The 13,394-nt window shown below is 45.5% G+C and overlaps 1 protein-coding gene across 1 annotated transcript in view; it reads right to left on the minus strand.

Annotated features, from left to right (window-relative positions):
• The window catches only part of MPZL1 (myelin protein zero like 1), a 34,182-nt gene that overhangs the window by 15,329 nt on the left and 5,459 nt on the right, over nucleotides 1-13,394 (minus strand). Inside the window, exons 2-3 of the mRNA XM_083171582.1 lie at nucleotides 7,944-8,110; nucleotides 6,513-6,726 (exon numbers count right to left, since the gene is read on the minus strand). Of these exons, the coding sequence (XP_083027708.1) occupies nucleotides 6,513-6,726; nucleotides 7,944-8,110 (381 nt within the window). The remainder of the gene's footprint in view (nucleotides 1-6,512; nucleotides 6,727-7,943; nucleotides 8,111-13,394) is intronic.

Raw genomic sequence — 13,394 nt, forward strand, 5'->3', positions numbered from 1 at the left:
ACACATATAAAGGTTTCTTTCTCGATATAGTTGCATCAGGTGTGTGCACAAAATGAATTCAAGAATGGTAGGCGTACCCTACTCACGGTTAAGGTAAGATGGTATAGGCCCGTAGCAGGTTCTTTGCCTTCCTCTTTCAGAAATTCGTGACAATTGTATTTATCTCCGTCCCATGCGTGTGGGTATTAAAAAGACAAAAAAAAGGTGCAATGTGTAGTCTCGTCATTAAATTTCTATGTCTCAATAGAATTTTATGAGATTGTAAGATATTTCTAATACCAGTGATTATGGTGAAATACTGTGTATATCCGTACCAGAACTCACACAAAAAAGTGTTCTCAGATTGTGCATAAAGGTATCTTTTGGTGCTCTCAATTTGTGAGTAGATATCCTCCACCAGATCATAAAGAAGTTTCTATACCCCATGTGAATAGAACATTTTGAGTGTAGATCGTATCGGCGTACCCCGACTTACGATTAGACAGATGTTTGTACTCCCGTAGCGTTTTCTTTATGCCCTGGTTTGTTGGTGTTGTACTGGAGTATTCTCATCCAGACAAATACCCAAAACGTAGAGGGCAAAAAAGAAAAAATACTGTTTCAGAGTTTGTACCCCAGGAGCAGAAATTCTCCCTTTTTTTGGCAGTCTAATGCCCCAATAAATGCTCAGTGTTTTTCCTCCGTAAAAAAACTACGATTTTTAAGTGAAAAATAAAAAAGTTTTTTTACGGAGGAAAAACACTGAGCATTTATTGGGGCATTAGACTGCCAAAAAAAGGGAGAATTTCTGCTCCTGGGGTACAAACTCTGAAACAGTATTTTTTCTTTTTTGCCCTCTACGTTTTGGGTATTTGTCTGGATGAGAATACTCCAGTACAACACCAACAAACCAGGGCATAAAGAAAACGCTACGGGAGTACAAACATCTGTCTAATCGTAAGTCGGGGTACGCCGATACGATCTACACTCAAAATGTTCTATTCACATGGGGTATAGAAACTTCTTTATGATCTGGTGGAGGATATCTACTCACAAATTGAGAGCACCAAAAGATACCTTTATGCACAATCTGAGAACACTTTTTTGTGTGAGTTCTGGTACGGATATACACAGTATTTCACCATAATCACTGGTATTAGAAATATCTTACAATCTCATAAAATTCTATTGAGACATAGAAATTTAATGACGAGACTACACATTGCACCTTTTTTTTGTCTTTTTAATACCCACACGCATGGGACGGAGATAAATACAATTGTCACGAATTTCTGAAAGAGGAAGGCAAAGAACCTGCTACGGGCCTATACCATCTTACCTTAACCGTGAGTAGGGTACGCCTACCATTCTTGAATTCATTTTGTGCACACACCTGATGCAACTATATCGAGAAAGAAACCTTTATATGTGTGCCTCCCTCTTGTTATAAGTGAGTGAGGTGCGCCTACAAAGTCTATTTCCCGTTATAAAACACACACACACAGTTTTGATTTATCTGGAGTCACACACTGTTGTTTAATTTTTGTCTCTACGGTACACAAAAAACCGGGAGCAAAGAGGGGAAACATAGAAGATTCACAACTTGTGGAACAAGTCACGAAATTCTTTCTGAATAGAAAGACAAAGAACCTGTTACGGGCTTAGACCATCCTACTTTTACCGTGAGTAGGGTACGCCTACTATTCCTCACTTCACTTGTGTATATACCTGATGCACTAACACTGGAAAAGAAACCTTTATATGTGTGCCTCCCTCCTGTTATAAGTGAGTGAGGTGCGCCTAGAAAGCTCTTCTCCTGTCACAATAATATATATAGTATTGATCTATTCAGAGTCACACATTTTTGTTCAAATCTTTTTTTTATGGTGCATACAACACTGAGAACCGAGAGGGAGAATATAGAAGATTCGCAAGTAACGGAACAAGTACCCGCTACGTGCACATACAGTGTTATCCCTACTGTGAGTTGGGTACGCCCACTTGTGCTCTTCAACTCTCTTGATCTTATCAGTAAAAGTCTTCTGATCTGGAAATTTCACTGCTACATTAGCCTATCAGAAAACCAATGGCTGTCCAGCGCTCCAGTAGCCTTAACAGGTCAAGTTTGGAGGATTTTGGTCTGTGGGATAAATTACTGGCACAGCAGATCAAACTTATAACGTGCATGATTAAAGAAATACAGAAAACATGACCTGTCTGGGGTAATGAATTACTGGCACCAATAACAACTGCTATCAATGATTTATACCAAGACGTGGTTTCTTCTAGATCATTCAAATAATCTCTTCATATTAAAAAAAACGGCTTTTGCATGCACCAAATAGAGGCATCGTTAAATAATCTAGTTCCTTATGAGCACTTTGCTGAAGCCAATTACTCCCCCACAGTATAACAGGAATGGAATGTGGAAAAGTGCCTGCACAGATTAAAGGACCAAGTAACGTACGTACGAGTCACACTTACCAGCCTGACACTGGAGACAGAATTACTGCACTGTGCACAAGGATATTGCACTTATGTCATTAGGATACAAACCGTGATGAATACTTGCTATTATAAAGCCACACAACCATTCACAGAAGTGCAAAATAATTTCATGCTGATATTTATAGTCTATGAATTATTAAACAATGTTGATGTGGTTTGAGCGATCAGCAACCACCCTAATTGCAGTGTGCCCTCAGCTATAGCAAAACCCTGGTTTACCGACTTTAAATGAAATAAAAATTTCACATTAAACCAATAGAAAATGATCCTTGCATGCAGCTTACTGAGGACACTGGACATCCCGGGAAAGCTGACGCATGCATTACAATTTCATCCTTAATTGTAACTTTTTTTTAACCAAATTGTTAAAGAAATGACTGAGCTAAGAGAGCTCTGCTACTATCGGCTACTGCTGCCAATCACTACAGTGAGGTACTGGCCACTGGTTCCTTATACCCCTTTTCCACTAGCAAAATTAACTCGATTGCTAGTGGAAAAGCGTCCAAAGCAGAAATCCCAGGTCGACTGACCCAGGACTCCAAACCAGGTAACTACCCGGAGCAGTGGAAACGTGTATCCCAGGTCGATGCGATTTAGAAACTGCCACTGGGAGGTGCTCTCATCTCCCAGCGCCGCCCCAGCCCCGCCTCCCGATGACATCACCCGCCAGGCTTTATGCTGGGTCAGGTGACTAGTGAAAAATGGTCTGCAAGCCGGGTCACACCCGGGCACAAAATCCCAGGTGTGACCCGGCTTGTTTAATGGAAAAGGGGTCTAAGTGACATGATAGGCTGCATTCCAAGGACCATCCTGGCCAAGACTACACAAACTATTGCAACATGTATTGCAATTCTAATCAGTAATGTTTGAATAGTGCACCTGCATCTTATTTCTCCTATTGGGGCAGATGTATTAAGCCTGGTGAAGAGATAAAGTAGAACAGGGCTTGACAAATTCTTAAAAAAATCTAGGAGCCAGGATGAAAGTGTAGGAGCCAGACAATCTAAAAACAGGGGCAGTGCGCGCCGAAGGCGCGGAAAATTTTACAACGCAATGCCTATTACACATGTCACACACCCATTACGTTATTCCACGTGCCATAATGCCCACTACACATGCCATAATGCCCATTACACATTATGCCACACACTCTAATGCCCATAACACATTCTACAAAACAACGGCATGCCCATTACACATTAAGCAACACTGTAATGCCCATTACATATAATACCACATGCTTAGTACATATTATGTCACATAAGTGCAGCTTACCTACATGCTCATTGCATGCTTGATGCCAGGGGTCAAAATGCCAGGCAGGTACAGCTGGTGAAAATTCAGTTACAGGCAAACTCTCCCTCCTCCTAATAAAACACCCAGCCCCTCTACCTCCGGCCCTGGCCACACACATGCCCCAGGTAATGCTCCTCCACAGTACCACTCCCTAATGCCTACCCCCCCCCCCCCAGTAGTGATAGTGACACATCCATAATGTGCTTTGTGGTGGTCGGGGCAAAGGGGGGAGGGAGCACCGGTGGCTGGGCAGAGGGGAGTGATGTCATGGAGGCTGGAGCTCAAATGGCCGGGGCAGAGGGGGGGGCTCTCACGGAGCTCACACTGCCTGGTGGAGGGGGGCTCTCACGGAGCTCACACTGCCTGGTGGAGGGGGGTTCTCACGGACGGAGCTCCTGCAACAATGCGGAAGGGGGACGGAGACGGAGCTCCAGCGCCGGGCCACGGTGGGGGAGGGGTGCGGTCACGGAGCTCCCGCAGCAGGGTGTAAGGGGACATAACTCCGGCGGCCGGGCAGAGGCAGGGACGGAGCTGCTGGTGGTGAGCAGTCTTTCCCTGATGGGACCCGCGGCCGCCACTCTTAAACATTTTGACAAGGGCAGCGCATCCTCTTATACCAGCCTGTGTCTGACACGGGCTGGCCGGGGGGTCGGGGACCGCGCTGCGCTGGCCTGACAGGACGGGGGAGACGGGTGGTCGGGCTGCCGACGACCAGATTCTGCTTCCTCCCTCCCTCCCTGCAAAATATCTGGTCGCCAGGAAGCAGAATCTGGTCGCCGTGGCGACCTGGCCCCCGGTATTTGTCGAGCCCTGAAGTAGAAGGTGATAACACACCAGCCAATCGGCTGTTTGATAAATGACAGTTATGGGGCCTACACACAGGAAGATGCTAGATCGCTCAGCACACAGTGATGTGTCAGCGCTGTGTGCTCCGGGGAGAATCCTGGCCCGGACACTGGCAATTATTTGATTTATCCAGCATGCTGAATATTAATGGCCGTGCTATAGTGGTGCGCGGGGCTGTGCATTGCTATTGCCCCAACACAGGGAGCGATGTAGGGGCATTTCTAGTGAGATCGCTTAAGGCCCCCATACACTAGGGCTACTTCCCCCTGAGCTTCCCCGGCTGCTCCCCGGGGGAGCTTGATTAGATTGGCACTTGATGTGCCATTTTTTACATGTGATAAATCGTCTCGATTTATCACATGTAAAAAACCCGGGGAGCAGGGGGGGGGGGCTGCTGGTGGGAGCAGGGGGGCTGGGGACGCTGCGGGGGACACAGACGCTGCGGGGGACACAGGCGGCATAGAGCCGGGAGCTGTCCGTGCTAGAAAAAAAAGCCTACTGTATACAATGAATGGGCAGCCTGTGATTGGCTGAGCGCTCTCTCAGCCAATTGCTGACTGGCTGAGAGAGCGCTCAGCCAATCACAGGCCGCCCATTCATTGTATGGGCTTTTTTTTTTTATTCAGTGCTGACAGCTCTCGCCGGCTCCCCCCGCCCGGCTCTATGCCGCCTGTGTCCCTCGCAGCGTCCCCAGCCTCCCCTGCTCCCTCCACCGCCGCACCGCCCCACTAGGTCCCAAGTTGGGTGGTCGGACGTGCAGCAGGTCCGACCACCCGACGCAAATCCGATGCGCACGGGACCGCGCATCGGATCTGAGGGGACATCAAAACTAGCCGATTTTGGTCCGATTTAGGCCAGATCCGACTGATCTGGCCTAAATCTGACCAAAATCGGCTAGTGTATGGGGGCCTTTAGAAAATGCCCTGAAATCTCCCCGTGTGTAGGCCCATTAGGGGTTGATTGGCTGGTGCATTATCACCTTCCACTTTATCTCTTCACTATGCTTAATACATCTGTCCCTAGAAGCATTAGCAAGGTAGCACCTCTCATTACATACATAGTGTGCGCAGTCTGAGGCCACTCCCTATGCAATCTCAGAACTGCCACTGAGGTCTCTCACCAGCATCACTGGGAGCAAGGGGTAGGCAACCTGAAACACTCCAGCGTCTGCGGAACTACACCTTCCAGCATGCCTTGCCACAACTTTGCTGTTAGTGCCTGTTAAAACCATGGGAGAGCATGAATGTGATGTGTAGTTCCACAGCAGCTGCTGTACCACATGTTGGTTATCCCTGACTTAGAACACCCCTCAAACTAGCAGAATTTGCCAATGCAGTCATGAGTCCCATAACCAGCTAACTGGTATCACATTGCATGCCCTCCTGCCATCCCCCAACCGGTGAGCTGGCAGTACAGTCACTGACAACAAGCAGAGATTAGACAGTCACTCGCTGCACCGCCAATGACAGTGGGAGGAAGCTGGTACCAATCCCTGCATCCAACCTTAGGAAAGGCACTGTCTCAAGGTCTACAGCAGACCGGTCATAACATGATCAGCAGATGAACAGACGTTACAGTTACTGCCAGGGGCGTCAATGCTGTGAGTACAACATGTATATCGTATGTCTACCCTGCCGCAGATGCAGTAGTCGCGCTGTATAATACACACAGATCAGCTACGAATGCATACGGAAAGAAATGTTATTTTATATCAGAGCTCTGCGGACACTGCTAATCGTATCGTAATAACCTTACTGCCGTTTGCTCTTCCTTTCCCATACCAAGCAAATCTGATGTTCCGCCATTTTGCCATCCCGCTTATGTGTGATCTGAGCATGAAGGTCATTATTTCCTTATCACCATATTCCAAGCAAATCACTCACCTTTCTCCACAACCCGCAGCTTAATGTCCTTGGCATGCCCCACGATGTCAGGAGGATTGTGGACAAGGCAGGAATAGGTGCCATTGTCCTTGAAGTTGATCTTGTCTATCTTGATAGAAACATCGCTTTTATTGAGATCTCCGGCCCAGGTGATCCGGTCTTTAAAGTGGCTGTCCTTCGCTAGGTAGGGGGTTCCACCGGAATAAAGAAAAATCTGAAGAGAGTTAAGGGACACACCGTTTATGTAACCACACATATGAACCACAGTCAGATTCCCAATAGATCATAGTAAATGACTAGTAAGCCCGCTCGACGCAAATGTGATTGCTTCTGAGTTTCTGCGAGAGAAAAGAGATGTAGTTTCACTCACTGTCAACAGATGGCAGTGTTTCAGAAACACAGAAACGGACACTAGAGATAGATATATGCGCAACATAGGTGTCCATGACTAGATTTGAAAACAGTATTAACCCCTTACTGACGCAGCATGTTTTTGCCTTCCTGACAGAGCCCTTTTTTTCAAATCTGACATGTATCACTTAAGTGGGGATAACTTTTTTTTGCTTTTACTTATCCCAGTGATTTTGAGATGGTTTTCTCGTGACACATTGTACTTTAAATTAGTGGTAAATTTTGGTCGATACAGTTTTTTTTTTTTTGTGAAAAATACCAAAATGTCGTAAAAAAATTTAACATTTTGCTATTTGCAAAATGTAAAATTTTCTGCTTGTGAGACAAATAATCATACCACTCAAAATAGTTAATAACTAACATAGACCATATCTAAACTTTATTATTACATCATTATTTCAACTTTTTTTTATTTTTTTTGGACACTAGGGGGCAGCAGAGTCTAAATTTTACACATCACACAGTAAACGCTGCTTTTGGCTGTTCACGTTTGAACAGCCAATCGCAGCGATCGCCCATGGCGGGGGGCATCGCTGCCCCCCCTGGGCAATGAGGGAAGATGTCTGCTGTCAGGGACAGCAGACATCGTCCCTCTGTCACCGCGTCTCTAGACGCGGTGAAACTTTGAAGTCATGACGTACATTTACGTCATGTGTCGGGAAGTACATCCCGACCATGACGTAAATGTACGTCAAATGTCGGGAAGGGGTTAAAACTGAAACGTTGTCTGCTTATATAGTAGTCAGTTTTTATTCCTCATGACCAGTCAGAGTACCGCACCTATGTTGCTTGTATTTATTCTTCTTGTGAGGGCACTGGATTATGTTCTAACAAGTTGTTTGGAGTGTCGGACCCTTCCAGGAGAGAAAGAGATAGATAGATAGATAGATAGAGCGCTGCCCCACACACAGGCAGTCAGCGGTACTGACACTTCATTTACGCTAAACAAACAAAGTCGCTATCTCCATTGCACAAACTAGAAATAAAGATGTAAAAAGTATCAAAAGAATGTAAACGTACAGTGATCTTTTTGGATCCGGAAGCCTCCCCAGTGTAGCTCCATGTGGCAGATAATCTGGTGACTGTCCGCTCTGTTGATTTGAAAGTGCATGACAGCTTGACATGTGTGCCGTTCTCCACAGACACCTCATCCGGCACATACATCTCCACCGCGCTGGCTGGGCGCACTGTCCGAGGAGAGAGAACAGCAGATGGGTTGGTGACTCCAGCATAGTTATACAGACTTTCAGAACACCAGCACAATGTTTAGGAGGGTTACAGTATGGTAGGGGGGGGGTTTGAATCACTAAGTTGACCACTAATGATTGACAGTGACTAGGTCAACACATAAAAATGGTTGACATATCATAGACAGGTCGACATGGATTTGTGTGTATGTGTTGTCATGGACACTCCCATCAGTTTTTCTGGCTCCAAGGAAGGTACTACCCCAAAGCTACTGAAAAATATATTTCTTACACCTTTACAACATTAATTTACATAAAAACAAAAAATGGTATTATTGTACCCCTGAAAAAAACATGATGCTGTAGATTAGGGACAGTCACACATTAGTATTGCTGTGACAGCAGTGAATGCAAACCGATCCTACTTATGACGGCGGTAAGACCCCCCCAAACACACACACACCACTACAAGAACATGGGATTGAGCAATTTTGCCCTTTGCAATTTATAAAAAAGATGCAATTCAGCTGGAACAGAAGGGCAGGAAAGCAGGCGCACATAGTAATGCAATGAATTAAAGATCCCCCAGACGTGTGATTTCACAACTATAAACAGCCTTGAAGAATTCCTAGACCTCAGTGTGGTGTGTTGTAACGCCAGAGATAAGTACCCAGAGATAGCTAATCTACTTAAAGAAATACAATATCTTCTTAAGAAAAACAAACTACACCACTGGCTGTACCTAGCACAACATGTTAGGTATACCCAGAACACGTTGCCACCCGGGTGGCATTAAGACATAGAGATCCCATCAGATAGCTCCCCCAGAGAAAGCAAGGGGCGGTGGCCCATTACTAGGCTACCAATAGCTGGTTATGCTATGCCACAGGCTTAGTAAAGTAAGTGGTAAAGTGGATGGATATAAGTTACCGTCCAATCAACTAATGGGTCATTCCATGATAACAAACGTTACATTCTGCCTAAACATATGTGAAATATATTTTTCAGCGTGGGTTTTGAATATTTTGTGTAAATGTTGTTTGTATGGTACATGAGATGCTTTCATTTTGATGCAAAGATTGCCATGAAAACTGGTAACAAATGTTACAAGAAATTACCATATGGAATTACCCTACTGTCATGTTACAGGCTATTTGACTGATTGGCACCTACACCTTCTATTAGGGCGGTGGTTCTCAACATCGGTCCTCAGGACCCCCACAGAGTGCACGTTTTCCAGGTCACCCGGCAGGTGCACTCATTACTCACTGACACATCTTAAAAGATCACAGGCGGAGCTAATTCTTTCACCTGTGATTCTGTGAGGAGACCTGGAAAACATGCACCGTGTGGGGTCCCGTGGACCGAGTTTGAGAACCCCTGCATTAGGGGTTTCATGCAGAAATCCTATTTCACTACACAAGAATTCTGCTGCTCAACTCTCCCCGGGAAGTCCTATACTGGACCCATTTGTGATGTTACCCTGTATAATGTTATGAGTTCAGGTAATTTGCGCCGATTGGCTAAAAAGTTTTAAACAAAGTCTAATGTTTATTATCCGTTATTTACATAGCACTTTACAGAGACCATCTGGCCACTCACATCGGTCCCTGTCGTATTGAAGCTTACAATCTACATTCCCGATCACATGGATATACACACATACACGGGATATTTAAGTCAGAATCCAATTAACCCATTGGTATGTTTTTGTATTGTGGGAATAAGCCCACGCAAACACGGGTAGAACATACAAATGCCACACAGTTATGGCTTGGGTTGGAATTGAACCCAGGGCCTCAGTACTGGGAGGCAGGGATTCTAACCACTAGGCAAACTATGTCATTTTTTTCCCCATTTCTAAACACACTTAGGGGTATTCAATCTGTGCCGATATTTCCACACAGGAGAAATATCTTCACTCCCCTATTCAATGCTGCCATTAACATCTGTTTTGTCGGACACAGCTTTGTCGAGTATGTGGCTGTTTTTGCCGATCCACAGACTTTCCAACACTCGATAGTGGGAACATTGAATTCCGACTGTCGAGAAAGTGTCGGATCAGACACGGGATTCCGACTATTGGAACATTCCGGATTGGACCCCCCCCCCCCAATTCGCAGGAGGAACTTTGGCTATGGCCGGACCCAAGCTGCATGAATCTTTTCAATGCCAGCAGACTGTAATACAGTTGCGTGTAGAGCTAGAGGACTACTCCTAAAATCCCAAGTATATTACATCTGTAACCCAGTGAAGGGACAAGCAGACAACATCTGCAGGAGAGACAGAGGGTTAACAGTGTTTAGACCAATCTAATTAAACTTTGAAGCCAACAGTAAGTGAACAACACACAAATTCCAGCAAATGATTCATGGTTACAGCACCGTGGAGCCTAGGAGTGCCAAGTGTGGACACAGCTCTGCGGTGTGATAATGCTTACTAGGCATCATACAAGAGACAGATGGGGGGAACACACAGAAGACGAGACAGCAATGTCACACTGCTTACAGGACATCGCACAACGCTGTACGAGATCCCCTTCATACCCTCCCAGCAACTACTAAAGCAGCAGGGGGGCTTTTACCAAGAACCCTCCCGCTTGATCTATTCTCCATGCCAGAGCCTGTAAAGTTTGCACCACGAACAGGGCCTGGGTGTAAGCAGAAAACTAAGGTAAAAAAGAAGCTTTCAATAAGGAAGGAAGATTGGTTCTGTGTGTCACCGTGACCTGACTGTTGTCTGGCTCACTAGGATTTGCACTGTACGATGTCACAATCATGAGGTTAAAGGTCAGCAGGGGGACACTCACCAGGCCACATCCTGAGGAAGATGCTTACTAGAGGAAACACCTTTGGACTTGCAGTTTCCCTTCATTTGCAGAGCATTTGATAGGAATAAGCTTTCCCTGCTTATGTGTGACAATGCAATATATAGCTTCACCTTGATGACCCCACGGGGTTTTGCCCAATGAAACACTAATAAGGTTGAGTTGTTTATAACCGTCTGTCTTGCAGAGCAGTTTAAGCAAATTAAAAGAAAAATATAATCCGTTACCATTTAATCTTTTACTCTGAAGCAGGATGTGGGACAATGGACCGTGAGCTTATTAGAGGTTGGGGCTGGAGATGGCATCGCCAGAGGCGAAGACCTGAAACCGGTAAACGTGTGGACAGAGAACCAGACAGCTGTATGACAGATCTGTTCCGTCAAACCCCTGTGTCGTACTGCTCAGGTGGTGACAACCCCCAGGCCCTAGTGTAATGTGCTGCCACTCAATCTGGTGTTGATCGAATGGCCCCAGTTTTGCACAAGTGATGATTGAGTAGATCTTTGTAGCCAGCCAAATGTGTTTATGTGTATTGTAAAGAACAAGCAGAGAAGCTGTGCGGTGGGCAGTAGAAGTCTTGACCAAGTCAACCCGCAGGGCTCGGACTACATCCAGCATGGCCAGACCATCCCATCCTGGACAGTCAACGAAGGAGGGAAAAAATGGAAAAACAATTTGCTGCTTTAAGTGGAAACCCAAAACAACTTTCGACTGGAGCTTTGAAACCGTGTGGAGAACCACTATCACCACGGAAGACGAGAAAAGGCCACTTGCAAGACAAAGCTCCTAACTCAGAAACACGCCGAGCTGAGCCAATGGCAATAAGGAAGGCCAGTTTCCAATTCATGCATTGAAGATCCGCTGAACGTAATGGCTGATATGAAGCCTTCTTGAGGGCCAAGCGGACTAGGCTAAGATCCCACAGTGCTGCCGGTGGACAAAACAATGACTGAATATGCACCACACCCTGTAAAAATAATCAGACCTCTGAAAGAAGGGACAAACATTGTTGGAAATAAATGAACAGGGCCAAGATCTGTACTATCAAAGAAAAACAATTTTAAACTGGCGTCCAAACACCCCCTGAAGGAAGGCAAAAAACAGTAAGTGGCGAAACTTTGACGTATGAATCCTGTAGACGTTCTATACCTTGTGGCAACTGCATGACACAACCAGTTTAGTATGTACTGTATTTTTTAAACTACATTGAGCTTGTTTAAGCAGTGTCCCTTTGAAAATGGTCAAAAGATTAGTGATCTGTAAACTTGGGACAGTTTGATTAAATAAAGTTTTGCTTTTTTTTTTTTTAATTGAAACTCCCTCAAACAGAACCAGGTACTGCTGCCACCTGGGGAGAGACACCAAGTGCAGGGGTTCAATAGTGCTACAATAAACAGTCAACCCCAAATGGTCGAAGGTCTAAAGGTCAGCCTTAAGCACGATCAACCTATGGACTGTAATATCTTACTAAAGAAGTATCAACTGGATAGCTGGTGTAGATGCCACCAGGAAAAAGTGCCTTACTCTATATTGGGGGGTACTAGTCCCCTCTCAGGATCTGCCAGCATCATTTTCTGGACAATTAAATCTTCTGAAAGGGGTTTAATATCTGCCCCAGAATGTAACTGTTTTACTGCAAGATTATTCTATTCATACAAGTTATAGACATGATGACAGGAGGGAAGTGCAGCGTGGTACAGTTTGGCCCATGGGGTAATGCGGTGGACCAGGCAGGGAGCGAGACAGAGGTCAAGACGCATTCCATTCCCATTTTATCCCACTGAAAATAGAGGGGTAAGCAAGTTTTTGTGAGGGGTATGAAACATTCTTTAAATCTGTATTTCACAGGCACCAGTAAGTGGCTAGAGGTGCAGGACAGATTTCCACAGTAGTATAAGCGCTGGGCACCCTCTGAAGGGGCGTAAGCAGAGAATATCCATAGAAAGGTTATACAGCCCAGGTCACCCTCTTCTGCAACAAGTCAGCACTCTTCTGTGCGTACATATATGTAAGACAATGGCCAGACTCTCCACATTCGGGGAAATGGTCCGCAGTGAGTCCAGCAGGATAACACAGTGACTGAAGCCCACTCACTTCCAGCAACAGATCCCGCACACACCAGAAAATAAACATCCCGGCCATCAAAAGGACTCTGGTTATCCAAGAGGAAGTGAGATTGGCAATAACAAGACGTCCAGAGGCTCTCAGAGAGGAGGAAATAACTCAGGAATATACCCAGCTCAGCATCGTCTCTACACATCCAGCGCAGTGTATCACACTGATTTATTTATAGGGGGAAGATGCATTACAGCGATGAGCTGGAGCCATCCTATTACTGGATAAATATATTTATAAGGCACTGCCGTGTCTCCTGATAAGTAATGCTGCAGCCTCTGTAATCTTAGCCTTTGTATCAATAGGTGACCTTTTCAGGCTGCTCACCTAATTCTGCCCAGG

The sequence above is a fragment of the Crinia signifera genome, chromosome 2 (assembly GCF_055691185.1).
Source record: "Crinia signifera chromosome 2, ASM5569118v1, whole genome shotgun sequence".
Taxonomy (NCBI): Eukaryota; Metazoa; Chordata; class Amphibia; order Anura; family Myobatrachidae; genus Crinia; species Crinia signifera.